This window comes from Artibeus jamaicensis, unplaced genomic scaffold (assembly GCF_021234435.1).
Source record: "Artibeus jamaicensis isolate MK-2021 breed Jamaican fruit bat unplaced genomic scaffold, CSHL_Jam_final scaffold_1964, whole genome shotgun sequence".
Lineage (NCBI taxonomy): Eukaryota > Metazoa > Chordata > Mammalia > Chiroptera > Phyllostomidae > Artibeus > Artibeus jamaicensis.
Genome location: NW_026522030.1, coordinates 38,035,865 through 38,057,228, shown reverse-complemented (window position 1 = coordinate 38,057,228; position 21,364 = coordinate 38,035,865). Strand labels below are relative to the sequence as shown.

The 21,364-nt window shown below is 47.1% G+C and overlaps 1 protein-coding gene across 3 annotated transcripts in view; it reads left to right on the top strand.

Moving 5' to 3' along the window:
* Positions 1 to 21,135, top strand: part of ENTREP1 (endosomal transmembrane epsin interactor 1) — a 46,241-nt gene extending 25,106 nt beyond the window's left edge. For 2 of the 3 annotated variants that reach the window (XM_037157608.2, XM_053656092.1), the window contains exons 3-11: positions 1,135 to 1,245; positions 5,151 to 5,279; positions 6,719 to 6,826; positions 6,962 to 7,104; positions 13,448 to 13,577; positions 13,770 to 13,848; positions 15,176 to 15,328; positions 17,468 to 17,760; positions 20,394 to 21,135. In XM_037157608.2, the coding sequence (XP_037013503.2) occupies positions 1,135 to 1,245; positions 5,151 to 5,279; positions 6,719 to 6,826; positions 6,962 to 7,104; positions 13,448 to 13,577; positions 13,770 to 13,848; positions 15,176 to 15,328; positions 17,468 to 17,760; positions 20,394 to 20,594 (1,347 nt within the window). In that variant the 3' untranslated portion in view covers positions 20,595 to 21,135. The remainder of the gene's footprint in view (positions 1 to 1,134; positions 1,246 to 5,150; positions 5,280 to 6,718; positions 6,827 to 6,961; positions 7,105 to 13,447; positions 13,578 to 13,769; positions 13,849 to 15,175; positions 15,329 to 17,467; positions 17,761 to 20,393) is intronic. The other variant, XM_037157609.2, reaches the window with a different exon arrangement.
* The last annotated feature ends 229 nt before the right edge of the window (positions 21,136 to 21,364 follow it).

The window sequence follows — 21,364 nt, the reverse complement described above, 5'->3', positions numbered from 1 at the left end:
TGAAAGCAGTTTTCTGAAGTGGTGGCACCATTTTACATCGGACGAGCGATGCCCAAGTTCCGTGTGCTCCTTCTCACCTGCTCTGTCGCTAGTCTTTTTAATTTCAGCCATTCTTGCTGGTGTGAAGTGCCATCTTTTTGTTGTCTTAATTTTCATTTGTGGTCATTAATGGTATTGACACTTTTTATGCACTTATTTGCCATTCCTGTATCTTCTTTTGTCAAGTATATGTTCTAGTCTTTTGCCCCTTTTTAAATTTGGGCTGCTTTTTTATTATTGAGGTGAGAAGTTATTTCTTCTGGAAAAGGTTCTTTGGTCACTGCATGACATTTTCTTCCAGTCTGGGTCTTGCCTACTGATTTTCTAATGGTGTCATTTGATGAGCTGGATTTAAGATGTTAATGGTGAAATTTGGGGTCTAGTGTTGTGTAGTGAACTCTTACCCATTCTGTAGCTGATGATGCTAAGCTTTAGTTATGAAGATTAGTGGTGTGCCGGTGGACATAAGGATTGTAACTATGTTTTCTTCTAAGGCATCTGATACTGCTGTAGATAAATCAGTACCTGATGGTTACTGGTGCCGCTCTGTCTGGCCAGTGATTGGATGCAGGGTTTGAGGGGCAACAGAGGAAATTCCAGTCTTATCAGTAGAGGCTCAGCCTGTCTCCTGCAGAACCAAAAAAAGGCTCATCTTTACTTTCACCTATGTACTAGAATTTCTGGTTAGGAGTGGCTCTGAGCTCCTTGATTTCCCTGAGCTCCATTTATATTCTAGAATTCTCCCATTTGTCTACTTACCATTGATTCTGTAAGCCTCAGAAAAAATAATGGCTCAAGGGGAAAATAGCCATAGCTTAACGTAATGTACAGAAAAAAGATAGGGATCAAAACTCTCTTATCTACAAAAAAAGGGGGAACCTTAAATGATTGAGAAGACTTGAAGGTTAATGGCATTCCTGAGTACATTTAAAAAATTTTAAAAATCAGTGGGGAAAAGTTTGGATACTAAGAACATGGTTCTGACTTTTAAAAAAATGTTTCCTCTAGTAAAAGAATGTGAGTTAGTTTTATTCAGATAAAACTTTCTGAATTTATCTATCATTTTTCTAACTACCCATTTTCTTCCCATTTCAGGTAAACCTCTTTGTGCTGCTCTCTGTGGTGTGTGTCCTCTTAAATTTAGCTGGATTTATCCTGGGCTGCCAAGGGGCCCAGTTCGTGTCCAGTGTGCCCAGGTGTGATTTGGTAAGCAGTGCTGAAACACCACACGCATCGGGCCCGCTGGCCTATCTGGCTTACTTTGGGTGCCTGTGATTGGCTGGCAACATCCAGCACCAGGCAGCATCCTAAACTGAGACCTGAAATTGGAAAGGAAGCTGCCTGCTAATTATTTTACTCCAGTTGTCAGTCAGTTTTTCCAAGACAGGGGCCAGCAGAACCCCAAACCACAGTAATATAATACATCAAGAGCTGGTTAATTGGCGATTAGGTATCCATTATCAGTATCTGTCTGGTCTCATTGAAAGAAGAAAAACATATTATGAGACTACAGGTCAGCAGTCCTTTATCCACAAATTTTGGAGGCCAGATTTCAGAGTTTTTCCAAATTTTAGAAGATACGTGTGACGTATTTATTCTGTAGCGCCCCAGTGCAATCTGGGACAGCAGCAGTAACAGAAACTTTTTGGATTTCAGAATTGTAGACCTGTACCATCTCTGAATTGTTTTCTAAATTTTAATTGTGGTAAAATATACATCACATAAAATTTACCACCCTAACCATTCAGTATGTTAATAAGTACATTTACATTGTTCAGCAACCAATCTCCAGAACTCTTTCCATCTTGCAAAACTGAAACTCTGTACCTACTAAACAGTAACTCCTCATTCCCCTCACAACAACCCCCAGCAACCACCGGCTACTTTCTATGACTTTAACCACTCCAGGCACTTCATATAAGTGGAATCATACAGTGTTTTTTTTTTTACTGGCTTATTTCACTTGGTATAATGTCCTTAAAGTTTATCCATATTGTATTATGTGTCAGAATTCCCTTCCTTTTTAAGGCTGAATAATATTCCACTGTACATATAAAGCACAGTTTGTTTATCCACTCATTTGTCCATAGATGATTGGGTTGCTTCCTCCCTTTGGCTATTGCGAATGATACTGCTATGAGAAAACGTCTGCAAATGTCTATGTGAGAACCTGCTTTCAATCCTTTGGGGTGTATTCCCAGTGGTGAAATTGCTCAATATCTCTGACCTTTTAAAAAGGATTTTGTAGTAACAAGTATTTCCTTGTGACATAAAGCATAAACAAAATAATAAATTAATAAATTAATTAAAGAAAAGGACTTTTTAGACATTGCGTTGGACGTCACTAATTTGGAACTTGGTGTCAAGGCATTCTCACCCTTGGAAACCAGCCGGGTGCCAGAAGCTGGCTGCCACATTTCTGCAAAGGCTGTGCTAGACCGTTGCAGGGAAGGAAACTCATGACTCTCCCAAGCAGAAAAGCTCCTTAGACACTCACTAAAAATCTGCCACTCTTTCTTCAACAACCCTTTTGATTTTTGTCATTTAATGCTTTAATAACTAAGTGAAGGGGCCCCAGACTCGCAGCCCGTTCTTGTTTGGAGGGCCCTCTGTGCCTCACCCTCATCTCGTCCGCTCCTGCAGCGGCCCGCACGCCCTGTAATTGAGCCAGAGCCTGTGGCTCATTACCCAGGCTCCTGCCCTACTTTCTTATTTCTAACAATGCTGTCTCTCCGCCTCCCCCACCCCTGCCAAATTCCCTCTGCCTTACTTCCCTGTTCATCCAACAGTCATCATCAGTCTTTCAAGGCCTCAAAGGTCATCTCCTTCAGGAAAAAATCCCTGCTTCCCTCACGAGATAATCTTCCACAACGTCCTAGTTGCACACCTCGCAAGCATTTATCCTTTCCTTTTTCGGGTTAAAGATATTCATACACCTGTCTCCTCTCTTCTTCCAGAAGGAAATTTCCTTGGTTCTCTATTGTCTTGGGAGATTTCAGTAGCCTCCTTTATATACAGAAGAGTTCCCAGAAAAAAATTTGGAAGAAAGTTTGGATTTCCAATTACTAATTGCACAGCAAAGCAGAAGGAGCAAAGATCACATACAAGCTGGAAGCAAAAAGTCACAATATATGGGAAGACAATTGGGCAACATTGTAGCATCTGTTATAAGCAAGACACCATGCTAGAGGCTGCAGAGAGTAGAAAGAAGTCAGGCATCACTTCTGACCTAGAATTTTATCAGTAGCAAGAAGAGTAGGTATGCACGTGGCAGATGCTTGATCAGTGTTCATAGAGGGAATGAATACATGTCCAATTACAGAACAGGGTAGACTGCATTCAGCTATCAGTGAGAGAACAGTCCCAGGGGGTGCAGGAGAAGGGTTTGTATCCGTGGGAAGATGGGGAAGGCTACCTGGAATACGGGCATTTGCGAAGGACCTTGAATAATGAATAAATAAATAAAGGGAGTGGGTAGAAACCACATTGGGAGGGCAATAGTGAGAAATTAGCTTAGTGGCTGGACACTGGTAGTTCTGGAGAAAATAGAAGCCAGGTTGCAGGGGTTAAGGGTATAGTTGACTTTCACGAGAAAATCTGTGGTTCTGTGCCCTGGCTGCTCATTAGAATAACCTGGGGGAACATTCTTAAAAATACCCAAACCTGGGTCCCACACCCAGAGATTCTCAGTTGCCCTGGAGTGGGGAGCAGGCTGGTGGGGATGTCAAGGCATGAAGTTGTTTACACTTTTAAATGTATTTGTAATTAAAAAAAATTTCTCACCACAAAACCAAATCTGTGCTTGTTTCTGATTATACGCTTGTAAAAATTTAGACACGCCATAAAAGTATAGGACAGAATTTTAAAGATCATTTGAAATCTTAACTTTTCTGGGATAATAGAGTTACCTACTTGATGACATTTTCTTGCCATTTTTAATGCATAAAACACATAGTTTTTAATCAGTGGGGCCATGTCATAATTGTTTTTCATTAGGGAGGCTATTTGGCAAGTGAAGTCTTTTGGGGTAAGAGGTGCTCTCCTTTCCTCCTTTCCTCTCTGCCCACATGGGTCACCCCAAATCCATGGTAACGTGTGAAGTCAAAGCTGATCACTTTAGCAAGTATGAGAGGTGTGGCCTTTCTTTTTAGCCAAAACAGAATAGTCAACTTCAACAGCTTAAGCAGCGGGGCAAGTAAGAACAAACCTCTGCCCTCAAATTATAGGTCTTGTGAGCCACAGGCAGGTGGTATATATTTTCACAACATGATTCAAGAGAAGCTTGGAAAAGGTTTGCAAAGCCTCTCACTAAAATATGTATGAAAGTACTGATCAGTGACATTATAACTTCAAATAAAGAAAACATGGAAGATGTGAACTAAGAGATCTTTTTAAGCGTACATGGTTTAGGGGTACTGTCACCAAAATAATACCATCTGCTTCTTATAGACACATGGTAGACTGAACTTCCTTGCCCTGTTGGAATTTGGTGGGGCTGCATGATTTGTTTGGCAGTCTTTTGGGAGGTAAAGTGTTGAGTGTCATTTCCAAGAGGAAGACTGAAGCTAGGGTTACCAGATATGCTAAATAAAGACCAATGAATTAAGTTTGAATTTCAGATAGACAGCTCATAGTTTTTACTATAAACATGTCTCATGGATTATATGGGTCATACTTATAGTAAAAAAATGATTTGTTAGTCATCTAAATTCAACTTTAACTGGGTATCTTATATTTTACCTGGCAACCCTTGTGCCCTTTAAGTGCCCTTGTGCAATTCATCCTGTGTCTTCCATTTCTCTGGCATAGTGATGATCAGTCCTGAGACGGTGGGCGCTCCGTCAGCCTGGGTCTCTAGGTGAATACAATGAACAGAGGCCCCCGCTGACCTAACTGGACATGTAGTATGTTCAAGAAATAACCTGGTTCGGTTAAGCCACCGGAAATCGGGGCCTTATTGTTACCACGGCATACCTGCACCTATCCTGACTGATACAGACGCTGTCTGTCACTAAACCCATATTTCATTTTGTAGGATTGGTGTTTCATGGTGTAGCCTGTGTATTTAATTCTTAATAATTAAATTATTGTTCTGCCTTTTCCCCCTTAAGGTGGATTTAGGTGAAGGCAAGATTTGCTTCTGTTGTGAAGAATTTCAACCAGCCAAATGCACAGACAAAGAAAATGCCTTGAAACTCTTCCCAGTTCAGCCTTGTAGTGCAGTTCACCTTCTACTTAAGGTATCTCGAGTGAATTCCACCCCCCAGCAATAAGTATACCCCAGATCCCCGGAGGAAACAAAGTTACTTGAAATAGTCTTACCGTTACCTCCATCAAACAGTCATGCTGCTGAAAACAGATGTGAACAACCCCTCATCAGTGACTCAGAGACAAAATTGAACACAGAATCCCATATTATTGTATGTCTTTTAAATTATGGGATGACTTTCTTTGTGTTCAAGAATTATAAAAAAGTAAAACATGTAAATACATATGCATGTACATGTATATATGTGTGTTTGTATGTACATATATGACGTGGCTTTTAGCAAAACCTTGAAATTGCATACCCATCTGTCATTGTTCTGATGCTCCCATGTTGGTATAAATGAATCTTGTGGGGTGTTGAATGCTACAGTTCTGGGACACAGACTTGGGAGGGATATTGGCCAGGAAATGTAGGAGAAATTCAAGCACTTTACCTCTTGATTAGTAGGCAACAACTATAATAAACAAAAGGGATAAAAAACAAATGATCCTATTTGAAGAGAAATACAAAATTAATCTTTATTAGGGAATTGGCTAAAAACCATGTTCTGACTTAAGGACCGTTAGCCCAGTAAGTGACAAGATCAGTTGGTAAACTGTGAGGTATTAGCTTTTGGATAGTCTACCACTATCCAAAAGCTCATGATGGATTTTTTTAGTTAGATCTTTGGGGCTAATTTTTTTTGTGTGGGGAGGAGGAATTTCTAAGCAGAGAGAGAAGTGGCCAGCTCTTTGGATTACAAAGAATGTAGGAATGGCTTTCTTTATTTGGCTTGGGGATCTTTGGTAGTTGAATCCCCCCCAAGTGTTCTGAGCCAGGACTTTGCTTGGGGAAAGCCCTACTAAGGAGCCAGGACTGTGGCAACAGAAACTTTTGGAATTGCCTTTGCTACTATTTTGAGATGCGTGTTTAGAGGAGAGAAGCCCTGTTTACACTCGGGCAGCCTGCCCTCTCCGTTGTCCTAGTTGGGTCCTCTGAGCAGCGCTGCCAAAGCTCCTGAAATAGAATCAGTGACCACGAATGAAGCAGCAAGCTGTCCTGATGCAAGGCTGTGGGAGGGGGAGGATGTCACTGGGGACACCACTTTCAGAAGAGAAACTCACTGCTTTCCTGGGGGGAATGTTTCCAGACCGTATTCTGATGTTTGCAGAAAGAACTATTGTTGTATCAGGTCTTTCTGTGACAGGAAGCTTCTAAGATAAATTTGTTAAATTAAGAGGTACACCCTGTTGCATGAGTCATGATAATCACCAGCATTTGTAGGGGCACTTACCATGTAAGTTCTTCATGTGCATTTTCTCATGAGAATTGTCTTACTGGGACAGTATTATTATTTTAAAGTTGTTTTTGTATTGCATTTGGGGCATCTCCTTTGAAGTACTCAGTGCCATCATTGTTGCCTTATTCTAGAAAGTCCTCTTTGCTCTGTGTGCCTTGAATGCCCTGACCACCACCGTCTGCTTGGTGGCAGCCGCCCTTCGCTACCTCCAGATATTTGCAGCCAGGAGATCCTGCAGCGTAAGTCCATGCCAGGTGGCACCGTGACGGTGTCTCTGCTGAACCTGCCCAGGGGACTTTCTGTGCTGTTCGTGGCTTTCCCCCCTGAGCCTTTGCGGGGCAGGCTGTTGACTAACAGAGGTGCTGTTTCACTAGGACGAGTCCCAGATTTCTGCCGAAGAAGTGGACGAACACAGACACATCCCAGACCCCGATGACTTTGTGCCACCCGTGCCTCCCCCTTCCTATTTCGCCACATATTACTCCTGCACCCCCCGGACGAACCGGCGGTATCGCTCGTAAGTACCCGGAACCCGGTTCTCTCTCGGACTAACTGCATGAAACCAAAGAAAAGTCAAACCTTGACCTAAAGATATACTTTTTCAATTTCAATTAGCTTCCCAGGAAAACTGACACCCGGTGAGATAACTGCTGTAATTTGACATGATTGAGAGCTGCTGTTGCCCTGGAAACGCACTTAGTTAAGCCAAATCGATGTTCATTATAACACCATCAGCAGGTCTCCAAATCATGAAACTCTTCCCAGCCATTAAAAAAAGATGAATTATTAATTACTTCTCTCTGGTCTGGAAAAAATAGATACCAGGCTTATTATCATTTTCAAATTTTAGCTAAAAATTTGATCATCAGTTTCTTAACTCTCAGGATTCATTATCTGTAGAATGAAATGCCCTGTGTCTCCCTCTGTTTGTTACCAAGTTCTAGAATTGTATCTCTCTAAGGAATGACTTAGTTTATCCATTCCAACAATTTGATCAGTTTGCTGCTGCTTGACTAGTCACTGTGTTGGGTTATTGAGATTCAAAATGAGTTCAATGTCCCTGTCCCCCTTCCTCATATCAAGGAACTCACAGTCTAGGTCATTCAAAGTGAGTGGTGTTACCATCACAGTAAGTGGTATTCAGAGGAGAGGGTTTAGGTGCACAGAGGAGAACCACCTAACCTGGAACGGTGGGGGGGCTGCAGAGAGCTTGAAGGAAGGGCCAGCCAGTCAGGGTGGGCTTCCTGGACAAGGTGAGCTTAAGTTGAATTTCCAGGATAAGCAAACCTATATTTAAGCTTCCAGGAGAAAACCTCTGAATTCTACAGAAAGACTAGTGTCTTTAGCTTGATATTCTGAGGGCCAGGAATTTAAAATTTTTACTCCCTAAGGTACTGATGGAGAGTTGTCAAATTTGGTGCCAGGCATGGTGTTTTTGGAAATCAATTTTTTATGCTTGCAGCCGCCGTACGTGGCTTTGAAAGAGGTCGCCAGTGGGAGCTGCCACTGGATGCTGTTAGTGGTTTTCCCTTGGGTTATCTTCCTGACTTGTCCTTGTGAGTCATACCTAAACCCCACCTCAGGCCCCCCACCTGGCCACCCACCTAGATGGAAGGAAGGATGCCCGCAGAGCCATAGGGGGCATCAGCTGGCTGGACAGAGGGGCCGGGGATGGCTGAGGAGCAGCTCGGCCCCCTGTTGGTTAGGCAGCGGTGCACGGAAGCTTTGAAGTGTCAGGGGCCAGGACAGCTTCTTTGGTTTCCTTCTCTTAGGAAATGAGCCAAGAATTTCAGGGGCCGGAGAGACAGCAACAAAACCCATATTCTTTGTGCGCATCAGGGCACATTTGCTAAACCCATAGCCCAGTCTCAGGCTGGGTGCAGAGGGTTCATGAGAGCAGTAAAATGCCTGGTGGTTCATGATTCAGAGGAGAAATGCCCTCGTGAGGAAGAATGCCTTGGCTCGCCAAGGCTGTGGGGGAGCACTTGATTGACCTGAGAGGAGGCGACAGTCAGATTTCATTTCCTGGAGTAGCCGAAAGGGAGAGTGACTCATGTGGGCCTGGGACTTGGCTGTCCGGCAGGGGCCTGGAGAGGCCCCGCCCAGCCCCCAGCCTTCCCTTCTCTCTTTCCTTCCTCTCCTCTGCTCCTCCACAGTCATGTTCACAGTGTGGGTATTTCCACTGCTGGAGGATATACGGGCACCTCTGGAGTTGTCCCTCTGGGTCCTGAGAAAGCCCCTGGCCAAATCAGGTTGGAAGAAGACAGGCTTCTCACCAAGGGCATTACTATTCAGAACTTTCGGAAGGAACATGGGGGAGGGTGTCAAAGCGAAACACTCTTGTGGGAAAGAAGACACTGCTCGGCCTAAACCGTACACCCAGAGCCCCAGATCGTATCTCCAACGGGCAGATGGTCTCATCTGCTGAAACTCCACCAATGTCAGAGGGAAGCCCACTTTCTTTTTCAAAATGGCTCCATTTATTTACCTTTATATGCATATTCTATCAGAGATATTTTAAGAAAACGTCCTCACCCAGTGATATGTTTTTAATGATTTTAGAGAGAGAGGAAGGAGGTAGAGAGAGACAGACAGACAGACATGGAGGTGAGAAAGAAACATCCATTAGTTGCCTCCTGTACATGCCCTGACCGGGGATTGAACCTGCAACCCAGGCATGTGCCCTGACTAGGAATTGAACCCACAAACTTTTGGTGTATGGGACGGCACTCCAACCAACTGAGCAATCCAGCCAGGGCTCTCAGGGATATTTTTAAATTTGACTGCCTTTACTAGATTCCCTGTATAAATCCACTTTATAGACAGACACTAGATGTTTAATCCCAAGTGGTAATTTTTTTCTTGTAAGGAAGGCAAAATATTAATTTTTTTAAGTTTCCACAGCCAGTTATGATGTGTTTTCACACAGTGAAGGCTCCCCATTTCTTGTCAGGTGTTATGACCACTCAGAAGAGGTTTATTTACTTAACGTTTATAAACAAAACTGCTTCATGCACTTGTGTCCTTGAGAAAGGGCTTCTCAGGTTGCTCTCAGAACCAGAAGCCTGGCTGCAGCCATGACCTCTGTCCAACGTGGGCCCTCCGCTCTGCGAATCAGTTCGTCAGTATAGAGGGGCTGTGCACCCCGTCTCCACTGCCCCAGGGGCCCCTGGTCTCAGGAATTGGCTTGAGCTGGCATTCAAAAGGGCAGGGTCTCCAAACTATGTCGTGAATGTGGACCTACTCGGACCCTAGGGTAGGAAGTTAAAGAAGAGAAGGCGGGAGCCGGGTTGACCTGGGCATTTCCTGAGGTGAAGGCAAAGCCCACCCACTTCCTTTTCTCGTGAGCTCCGACACCCACATGCAGGTGGGGCCAGGCTGTGCCAGCAGTTGACCCAGTGCTCAGCTCTTGTGTGGGGCACCCCCCTTGCTCCCCCTCCCCAGGCAGCACCCTGACCACCAGGTGCCCAGTGAAAGGACACGCAGAGCTTTTCCCGGACACAGAGGAAGATCGTTCTTTGGTCGAGGATATATTAGTTGCTGCATCACCCTTCAGATGAGTCCTCAAGGCATATCTGTAGCATCACAACAGAACGTATTCTGCATGGTCTGTTTGAGTTTCTGGTCACCCTCAGTGCTCAGAGCGCGACCCAGTGAGGCTTCCTGGAGACTCTGGGATGAATGTGAAGGAGCTCAGGCCCCGGAGTCCCCTAAAAGGGCGACCTTGGGTGATCTTTCCCCATTTCGGAGCCTCGGTCTCCTCATTCTTCTGCATCGTCACATGGCTGCTGAGAGATTGTTACAAAACAATAGGCATAAAAAAATCTTTCTTGAAGTAAAAGTTTCTACTCTACTCTATCACTGTTAATTAGTCTGTTCAAAATAGTCTTGGCATGTCTCTCACTCTTAAGGAACAGCCCTTATCTTACCTCTGCCTCAGTTTTCTAAAGACAGTCATTCCTTTTTTTTTTTAAGCCTCACCCTAGGACATGTTCCCATTGATTTGAGAGAGAGAGGAAAAGGGAGGGATGAGGGAAGGAGAGAGGGAGAGAGACATGGACAGACATCGACTGGTTTGTCCCCCGAAACCCAGGCATGTGGCCTGACCAGGCATTGAACCTACCGCCCGTCGGTGCATGGAATGACACTCTTAACCACTGAGCCATGCAGCCAGGGCTAAAGACAGTCATTCTTAGTAAAAATGTGATCATCTTAACCGGATACAATTTCAGCCACCACGACCCATTTCCTTCTGCAGTGTTCTGGGTCCTGGCTGTGCACTGGGGTCACCTGGGGCGTTCACAACCTGCTGGTGCCTGGGCCCCACGGCAGGCAGGCAGAGCAGAGTCTCTCGAGGGGAGGCCTGGGCCGTCCACAGTCGGGAGGCCTCCCAGGTGAAACCCATGAGGGGTCAGGGGCAGGCCTGCTACTCAGTGGCAGACCCATTTCCCACAACAGGTCCTTTTTCACCCCCAGAGGTAAATAAGGAAATAAATAAGGGAAAGCTGCCTAATAGGAAAGGAACATTCCTTCTGCATGAACTCTAGCAGCATCTTCCATCAAAATGAGGTTTTCCCTGGCCATTTCGATAACCACTGGAGAAGCCATTTCATCCCGTGATCGGTTTGGATAAAGCTCATGCCTTCTTTTCTGTCAGTTTTCCTTCTTGAAGAGATTCTGCAGTTGAGGCTCTAAAATGGAAGCCATTCTGGCCCCTTGGCCCTAAGCAAGCCCTTCTTCCCTGTGAACATACTGTGTAGGGAGCCACTAGGGTGGGAATACAAACAGACCGCCAGAGTCGATAGACAGACGGGGGTGCTCACTTTCCAGGGCCGGCACAACAGTGAATGCTGGTGCAGTCGCCTGAGGGTTTGGAAGTGCTGGAAGGATGGCTCACGAGGTTTATGTTAATCGAGGAGTGAAGGCTGGCTCTCTGGAGAGGACAGGAGGAGGCCCTAGGTCTCACTGAGTAAATGGGTTACCTTATTCATTGGTCAGGATGCCCTTCAGTCCGGTCCCAGAGGGTCTGGGTTCCTGGTGGCTTCTGGTGGTTCCTGGTGGCTCCAGTTCTTAAACAGTTTTGGCTGAAGTGGAGAGTTGGCAAAAAATCTGTGGGCAAGTCCTGCTAGGAGGGGAGCACATAATATCCCTTTTGGTAACCTTACCAGGACCCCTGCCTGCCACCGCTGGGAGAGACCGTTTGTGCAGGTGCCTCCCTTTAGGTCTGCTGTGTGCTCTGTCCCAAGCCTGCGCAGATCTCTGCAGTAGCTGCCAAACGTAACCTTCGCCCTTCCCTTCTGGGTCAGGCTGGGGATGGTCTTGCTTCTGAACTAAGATAAAGGATAAAGGGGGACAGCTGTTACTATTTTTTAAAAATTCAGGCTGTAGAGTCTCATTCTTCTAAATTGCAGATGTAACAATAAAGTTTTATTGTTAGCAATAAAGTCACGACTTTTTCAACTTCTTTTCCTCCATCCATTACATTTTTGAAAATGAGCACCAGGAATAACAGAAAATGGCCATAAATGCAAATGGCACCTTTCCAAAAAAGCAGCGCCCTGTGTGAACTGGCTCCAGAACTTGCCTCCTTATCAGTCTCCTTTAGTGAGACTGCCTCCCTTAGTGCGTGTCCATCCTGCATTTTAAAAGCAGATAGTAAAGTTTGCTGTTATCAGTTTTTGCCATTCTGCAGTACTCCATGGCTTGAATACAGGATTTGGGGGGGGGGGGTTCTGTATATTTTTAAAAATTGATATATATTTGAAATGGAATACAATATCAGGTGTACAACATAATGATTCGATATCTGTATGTATTACAAATGATCAGCAAAATAGGTCTGGTTAACGTCTGTCACCAAACACAGTAAAAAATTTTTTTCTTGCGATGAGAACTTTTCAGATCTACTGTCTCAGCAACTTTCAAATACAATACCGTACTATTAACTACAGTCACCGTGCTGCCCATCACATCCCCAGGAATTATTTTAGAACAGGGGGTTTTGTTAGAAGGTATAAACTGTGTATTTTTAAATTATTGTTTTAATATTTAGGGCCTTTGTTACCTAGGTCACATGTGTGGGTATGTAGTTTTCTATGGACACTGGCGGGAAATCTTGCAGGGTTTTTGTTTTTGTTTTTGTTTTTGTTTTTGCTTTTGTTGTCAAGGGCCCCGCACGCGTGGCGCCTGGGTGTGCAGACAGTGCTCAGTCAGGGTGAGCTGGAGGGCTGCTTTCGGGAAGGGTCCGTCCCTCCAGGGCCCCCCTCCTGCGCGCTGCTTTGTCTCTGCGCTGTGCGCTGTTCACTTTATTTGAAGATTTTATTTATTCTTTCACATATTTTTTAACAAATAGTAAGTCGCTGCCATGACTCAAACAAACAGCAGGGAAACCCAGGCAAGGAAGCCGTTCTGCACTAAGAAGTAATGGAGGTTTCCTGTGTCTAGCTTTGTTTCTTCTTTTAATTGCGGTGGAATCCACAGGACCTGACATGAAACATTTGAAAGCGTCCAATTCTGTGGCACTTCGTAAACGCACAGTATGGTGCAGGCTTGCCTTCCACCTGGTTCTAAAGCGTTTTCAGCTCCTCCCTCAGGGAGCCGTGCGTCTTCAATCGGTCATTCCCCATCCCTCCCTTCCCTTCCCCCTGCCCCTGGCAATCACCAAGCTGCTTTCTGTCTCTCAGAAATTGCTGCTTCCTTTTTGCCTAGTAGATTGCACAGGAATGATAGTATCGCATGCTATGTGTTGCTACTTGCCTGAGGACAAACCATCCCCAGGCAAAGGCCAGCAAGCTGGAGCCACTAAGGTCACCTGGTCTCTCTGAAGAACTTGCTTCCTGATGCCAACATACTTTTCCTAGGATGGGTGGTCCCAATATTATCCCGCTGCCGCATATATATGGAGCCAGAATCAAGGGCGTGGAAGTGTTCTGTCCTCTGGATCCCCCACCTCCCTACGAAGCTGTGGTGAACCAAACGGACCAGCTGCAGGTACGGCCTGCGCGCAGTCTCTCTCTGCTTGACCATGGGCAGGCTGAGCAGCGGCGCTGGGCTCAGAGAGCGGTGGGAGCCCCGTGCCGCAGCCCTGTGTGTGCGCCGCTGGTCTTTTCCAGAGGTTCACTGAGCCCAGATGATGCTTGAGTTGAATATTAACCAGTTTTCCTCTTTTTCCCTGTGATTCAGGCATCTTCATTCCAAATGTCAGGAGGACCCGAAGCTGCCCCAAGCCCGATGGAGCAGGACCGCAGAACCGTGGCTCAAGGTAATAAACCCATTTTTCACTGCCAAAACCTGTGATTCCGAAAACTAGAACATGATCGAATAATGATTTTGTGGTATTTTGTTGGAGATCAGATATTTTTGGAGCAAATGAGTCAAGCTGTCTCCTCCCCTAAAAGTACTATCAACTTTAGGGCTTATGGAGCGAGATAATGTATGGGCAGAAGTACAGATATCCTTAGAATCTTCTGTGAATAACCAGACTGTACCCTGGGGCCCACGATATAGATTTACAGAGTTTAATTTCGTGGTATTCTTGTGTGTTCCAACTGAAGATTTTTTTCACTTCTGTTAAACTAACATGAGCTCTTGTGAAGAGAAGAAAGCATTTCATTTATTATGGGGTAATTTGCTGAGAGATTGTGCTGTCGTTTATAACCTAGGGTCCAGATCATGCCACCTTAACAGGGGGTGATTTCTGATTTCCAGACCTGAATTAAATATTAGAGTCCATTTATATTTCTCTTTGTGATTTAAGGTAACAGTGTTACAGCTCTCTCTTTGGAGAGGTTTTAAATGGCCCAGAGAATTGCCCACCAGGACAAAATTGCACACTGTCATAAATAATGGATCAGCGTTTAGCTCTTGTAGACGGAGGTAATTTTTCAGCAGCACCATTTGGGGTTGTGTTTCTGTTCTGTTCACCTTCCGTCTTACGGGGAATTAGGCAGTGGCCTCTGTTTCCCGAGTACATTCGCAATTCTCCCATTTCTTAAAAAAGTTTCCCTGACCACACTCAGGCTCACAGGTGATGTGATTTTATTTTCCTGAGCAGAAGTCATCCAATTTCAGAGTGGTTCTACTGATTCATTTAGTGGCTACTAGCTCTTTAATGCAGCTTTCCAGAATTTCCACAGCCCAGCCCGCAGTCCTCCACCCTCCACCCCTGCATGTACTCGATGTACAGCCTTGCTGCTCACGTCCTACCTCCCACCTGACCCAGCTCATCCAGAATGGTCAGAAACTGTGAGATAGGTGTGAGCTTTCTGATGCTGAAGGTGGACAGGATGCTTCCCTGGAGAAGATGCTAACACCTTTAGAAAAAAACTGATATTTTGGCGGGCTTCTTTATTTAGCTTCATTTGGAGGTTTTTGTTTGTTTGTTTTAGACCCGGAGTGCTGGTTTGGAGAGGCAGCGCTTCCCATCGTGCTGGGAAATGCAAACGTCCTGGGCCAGCTGCCTAAGCAAATGTTACTAACTGTGCTGCCCTCACCCTGCAGGTTTGGCCTCACAGGTGTTTCCTGCCCCCAATTTTGAGGGCTGTGGCTAGTGAAATCAATTTTCTTTCTCCTCTTAAAAAATTACTCAGATGGAGACATTCCCAATGCACCTGGACAAGAAAGTGCATCCACTTCAACTGCTGACTCCAACCAGCTGCGTGCTGGGGAGAGCTGGGGACCTCTCCAGCCCCTGAGGACAAGATCGAAGAGTGACCCCCTGCTCCATCATTCCGTGGAGAGAGGTGAGGCCATTCCCCAGGGTCCCCTCAGAGCACGCATCTGCGTCCAGGTGCCAGCTGGAAGTGTGGGGGCTGCGGGCGGGTGGAGGCTCTGGCTGTCCAGGACCCTGCAGTTGAAGAGCTATCTTTAAGGAGGTTAAGAGGCCTTGAGGAAGCACGGTATTCCACATGCACATCAGGAGTGTACATCTGCCATGTCTTTTAAGGCTGGTAGGGAACTGTTCTTTTTAAGCCATTTTAGTGAACGCATTTGGTTGTGGATAATCCAGTAGAGGGCGCTGCACAAAGACACCAACGCAAACCCAGTTCTGCTCTCCAGGTGCTCGCGATCCTGTGGGCGTGCCCATTCTCTCTCACGGAAGAAGCCAAAGGGTGGTATTTTTATCCCCTCTTGTATACTTTAATATTAGTTATCTTTTTACTGTGTACAAATAGATTGAATTCTTTAAATCCAACCTTGTTTTCGAAGAACTTCGGTTAGAGTGAAACCCATACTTCATCTCCATCCCTTTAGGGGTTTGTTTGTGTATAGATGCTATTTGAATATATGAATATCTGAACATCTCCAAATATGTCTTCGTTGTAGAAAGTTGTAAAAAATAAAGGAACTAAAGAAAGAAAGTGAAAACTCATCAGCACTGGCTTCCTTCGGTGACCTATTCTCACAAGTGGCTTTTGCTGTCCTCGTGCTCTATGCAGATACCGTTCTCCCCTTGCCTTCTCCAAGGTCTTGCCTCACCCCCCTCACGTTCTGGTTCTGTCCGTCCGACAGCCTGTATTGTCTGCGAAGCTCTGGACTGACCGTGAGGGAGCCAGAGAGAACGCTGCTCTGGTCTCTGCGGTGGCTCCCGACTGCGGAGGAGCCCCAGCGCCTGGGACTGAGCGCGCCTCCGCAACCCCAGCCGGCTGGCAGCCTGGCCCCTAGCTCCCAGGGGAGCTGGGTCTGCCCTGCATGGCAAGTTGAGGACTCGAGCTGGCCACTTGCCGGCCTCAATGGGAACTTTGCTGTCCGCACAGCTTAGAGAGGTCTTTACGGAACCTGCTCCTATCCTGTAGTCCTGCAGGGGCGAGGGCGACACGTGTTTGCCTGTAGGAGCCCTCGCCGTGGAAGGGACCAGGCTGCCTTCACGTGGCTGAGTGCACACCCTGTCCTCATGTGGGCGTGTCCGTAGGGAGGGTTCCTGGAGGAGTCCAGCTCTCTGGGCAGCCTCGGAGGACCGCCGCTAGAGAACCACTGTTTAGAGATCCTCGTGCCTCTTTTTCTCGAGAGGGAAAGGATCCTCCCCTTTCTCCACCTCTTCTTCCGCCCCTGCTTCCTTTCCTCACTGAATATCTAAGTTCCTGCTGGTCAGGCCTTCACAGACTGGACTCTCCAGTGCTGTGTCCACCGACGGCTGCTGGCTTCCGCCCACGAGGAAACAGCAGGCCTGAGTGCCACGTCACCCACCTGACGGCGCAGCAGTGTCTGCCGGTCCTTGCACTGTTGCTACAGCTGGCGGTCGTGGAAGTGAGAGCCTGTGGTAGGTTTGTCAGGCCCGCTGTGGACGTCCAGAATCACGTGGTGTTTCTGCACTGGGGCTTCTCCTTCTGTAACCGTCAGCTGTAGAGCTGCCTCACAGCCGTGGTGTGAGCGCTGGTCGTGTAAGTCCGTACGGTGTCCTCGAGGACGTTTAGGACAAAGGTACAGTCAAAGTGAGCAGAGTGTGGCACTCAGCCCACAAGTCTTGTCTTTCCTCAGTCCCTGTCTCCAAGTGGCTCCTTCACCCTCCCGCCGTGGGACATTCTCTCATCAGTCAGCCAAGGTTGTCTGCTTGCCCCACACACTGGTCATTACCCCCTGGGACTGTAGCTCCGCTGTGGTTGGTACTCTGGATGCTCTCCTGTATCGCCCGTCTTCACCTGGGGGGTTGTGTTTATGTGGCACAGTAAAGGGTTTCGGGGACATGTCCTGTTGGAGCTACATGAGGAAGTCAGCTCACGTCACCGTGGTTGGTTTTGCTTTCCTTTTCCTTTTGCAAAACAAAACAGCAAGAGGTGCATGGCTGTCAGCATTTCTCATGGACTTCCCACTCTGAGTGTGGGAGAGGCGTGTGTTCACAGGGGCACAGCCAATGGGTACATGTTGTTTGTCTTTGTCCACAGCCGCTCCCGTGCTGAGCTGTGAAGCTGCGACTCAGACTGAGGGGAGACCGGATCTGGCTGCGGTGACCTTGAGGAGGGGGCTGAGATCCAGAGTCTCAAGATGCAGACCCCAGTCTCTAATAGATTACAAATCTTACGTAGACACCAAGGTGCTGGTGGCGAAGATCCTGGAGCAGTCGTCTGGCAACGTGAACCCGGACATCCATGAGCTCGTGGAGAGCATTAAGTCTGTTCTGAAGTGTGATGAGGAGCACATGGAGGAAGTCATTGCAAGTGCCAGTGTCCTAGAACAGGTACTTTCATTATTACAATTCAGTGTGAGTCAGACAACTTGTTTCCACAGCAGCCAGAGCGGCTTCTCTGATTTCCTGTCCAAGGCACAGTAAGTCCATGGTCACCATGTCAAGGGAATTATGGCCTGGGAGGGGGAGGAAGCTGGAGCACTTTCTTTTCAGGTGTGGTGGCTTTTCCACAGTGTTCTTGGCTCAAAGGAAGAGAAACCCATGTTCCCGGGACGTGGAAACCTGGACAAAGAAAAGGGTGTGGCTTGGGGAAGAAAGCAGGGCCTCGGGCCTCATGCCTCGTGGTCCCATTCAGCAATTGCTGTCCTCTCTTGAAAGTTTCCCTTGTGTGGCGTGTTTTTTCCAGCCCTTTGACAACAGTGGACGTACATGAATTTTAATATAGCCGAGGTTCTGGGGGTTGTTTACATGCTCATGAGATGTTTAGCAGGACACCTAAGCTGAGAGGACTGAAAGGAATACACACCGGTTCCTTCCCACAGGTTAAAAAGTACAAGGCAACCCCCTGACTGGGAGCTCGAGGGGAAGACACAACTGGACATGTCAGTGACCCACTTGGTACCGGGTTGCTCATCTTAAGCACAGGGTTGGACTAGGGGGTCTCTACACTTGTACTTCTGAGTGAAGGGGGTGTCCTTTGGGCGAGAACTGGGCATGGGTTACAGCCTCAGCTACCCAGCGCTTTTTAAAAGTGGTCACCTTTGAGGCATTTACTGCTTTGTCAGGGGTGTGGTGTGGCTGTTGAAGGCATCGGTGCGCACGCTTGCCCTGTTACCTGGCTGTGCCTGCCTGCAAGTGCCAGGAGAATACTTCCTGAGTTGAAATGGGCTGATTCGCAGGTCAAATTTCAAGGCAGATTGAGGAAACTCCTTTCTCACTTCCTTTCTGCCTTCTGGCCTCTTCTAACTGAAGCCAGAAGCCACATTCTCTCTCAGCCCCTCAGGGGACCCAGTGTAGCGAAGGTGGATCTGATTACTCACAGGAGGGGACACATAAATGTGGACCCTCTTGTCTGCTTTCTGAAAGAGAGGTTGGCACGTGCTCCTGGGTCAGGCTCTCCCGTGAATCCTGTGTAGCGAAGACATTTTACATCTCACGTCCTTCTGGTCTGTGCAGAATGTCATTTCCTGCTTCCTTTCCCCTGTCCAGCCTCAGTAGCCCACTAAACAGGGACAAGCATTGGGAGCCACTCAAATGCTGCCATGCTCTGGTGAGGTAAGGGCTGGAACGTCTGCCAGGCAGTTGGTCTGGACCTTCTGCAAGGTCTTATTGTGGCAGAGTTGCTCTGGGGAAAGAGAACAGGCTTTCAGAGTCCAATAGACGCCATCAGCACAGGCATCCACTGGACGTCTGCACAGACTGGGTCGGAGTGCAGTACTGGGACCGTTGCAATAGACTTGGGCCACCTGCGGACACCGTCCAGGACTGGCCCCGGGGTGATGTGTGATAGGCTGTACCCGCCTCAGGCAGCAGGAGGCAGGGACAGGCAGGGGGAGCTTTTCTTTCCGACTCTCCCCAGCTTTTGCACATTTTCCACTTTCTTTTACTAGAACGTGTTTTTAGATCCATTTAAAATTTTGCCAATATCACAACCACTTGTCCTAACATATACATAACAACAGACATCTATGAATGCTGAAATTCTCTTCTTCAGGAAATAAGGATAGGCCTTAAAGACAAATATAATAGAATGTGAGTAAATCTAATGTCTCTTCTCTTTGGGGGATTAACTTTTTAATGACTTTAAAATCTGAGAACGGTGCCGACGAAGCAAAATGTCCTCCCAATGACATTGGGTGCTGTGGTGTTGGTGGCAGCGAAGCGCCGGGGTCCAGGGTCTTCCCCGAGGCACGCACAGTGTCACAGGCCACACAGGTGGGACTGGACGGCCCAAATAACTGCACATAATGGGCTGTCTTCCCCTCGTCAGTCCAAGGTGGATGAAGAACTTCTCATATTTTTTTTTTAACAAAATAAGTGATATTGTGATGTATTTAAAGTTACATATGCAGTACATTATAAAAACAGATCTAGCAATAGAACTGTTCTTAAGAGTTTTCACAAATAAATTGGCTTAGTGGTTATGTTGTTTGTTGAGGGGTTTTTAGAGCAAATAGAAGTATCGTCGGTTTTGGCTGAGGTGCTGTATACTCACGACCCGGTCACTGTACCAGACTGTATCGAATGTTCGCGTGTGCTCGCATCGCCTGGGTTCTGATCCGGGGATGCTCGGGCCCCACCCCAAACTCACGGTCAAGATCGGTGTGGGGAGGGCTGGGGAGCTGGCCCTGGTGAGAATCACTGGCTCAGGCCATGGAGAACTTGGAAGAGAGTGATGAGAAGTGTTAAATATAAAGCAAGAAATTGCAATAGATGAATCAGTGAAATGAGGCCGGCCTACAATCGAAACCATAGGAAATTTGGGGAATGTCTTAGGAACTTTGGAAAAGAGATAGAATGTTAAGTCTCTCTAGAATTCCCAGTGGGTTTCCCTTTGGGAAAATACCCTCTTTTCTTTCTCAAGCCAACTGAACATGACAGGGATGGATATAGGCGGCAGGTCCCAGGACCACAACTGGTGAAGCTTAACCTCTCCCCACCCTCTTTATTCTGTTCTCCCAAAGATCATGGCACCCAGGCAGCCCGGCCCGATCAGGGCCCGCCGCCTGCCCTTGTGGAGACTGCCTGGCCTGCTGCACCTGCAGAGCTGTGGAGACTTGAGCACCTTCGTCTCGGCAGGGAGGCTGAGAGGCGAGCGGAGACCCCGGCGTGCGGCTGAGCGGCCACACAGCCTCATCGGTGTCTTTCGGGAGACTGTCCTGTGAAGCAGCCAGACCAGGCTCCTGCGGAGCAGTTTCCAGGGCGGGGGCTGGGATCTCCCTCTGGGAACTCTTCGGAAGGGGGGCACTTCGGAGGATACTTTTTCCTGCGCTCTGTCTTCTTTTTCTGCTGACCCCGTAAATGATCGGCTCTTTGTAGGCACATTTGATGTTTGGATGCGTCAAGTTGGAGATGGCGAAGACAGCATCTCTCTTTCCTCTGCCGGCCCTCATCCTGGTGGAGGGTCTCCTACCCTTTTTGCCTCCCTTATTCCCCGAGCTCTCTGTCATTGCTGGGCTGCGCTCGGTTGCTCTTGGCGGCCTTGCATTGGCATGAAGCATGATGATTAACTCCCGTGTTCTCTAATCATGACGTCCCTTTCTGCATCCCAAAGCCACACTATCTTCAGAAAGACAGGAAACTCCGTCAGTGACAAATTGTCATGAAAGACATCTAGGGAGAGTATTCTTGTCGACCCTGCTTATTCTTGCTTGCAAAACTAGCAATGACTAAGGCATATCTGAGAATAAAACTTTTTACTTTTTACCTATGGGCTCGGTGTACATCTGTGTATGCGGACATGGCCACACCTTACCTTACAAAGATTTTGGAACTGGGAGCAGTGGTGGTCAGGTTTCGTCAGGCTACCAAGCCAGTTTAATCTCCAGAGCACTTGATCTCCGCACTTGGGTGCAGCCTGGCCAAATGGCTCCGTGGAGCTGCCTTGGAGTGGGACACCGGGAGCAGTAAATTGGTAAAGTGAGTGCAGATCGGG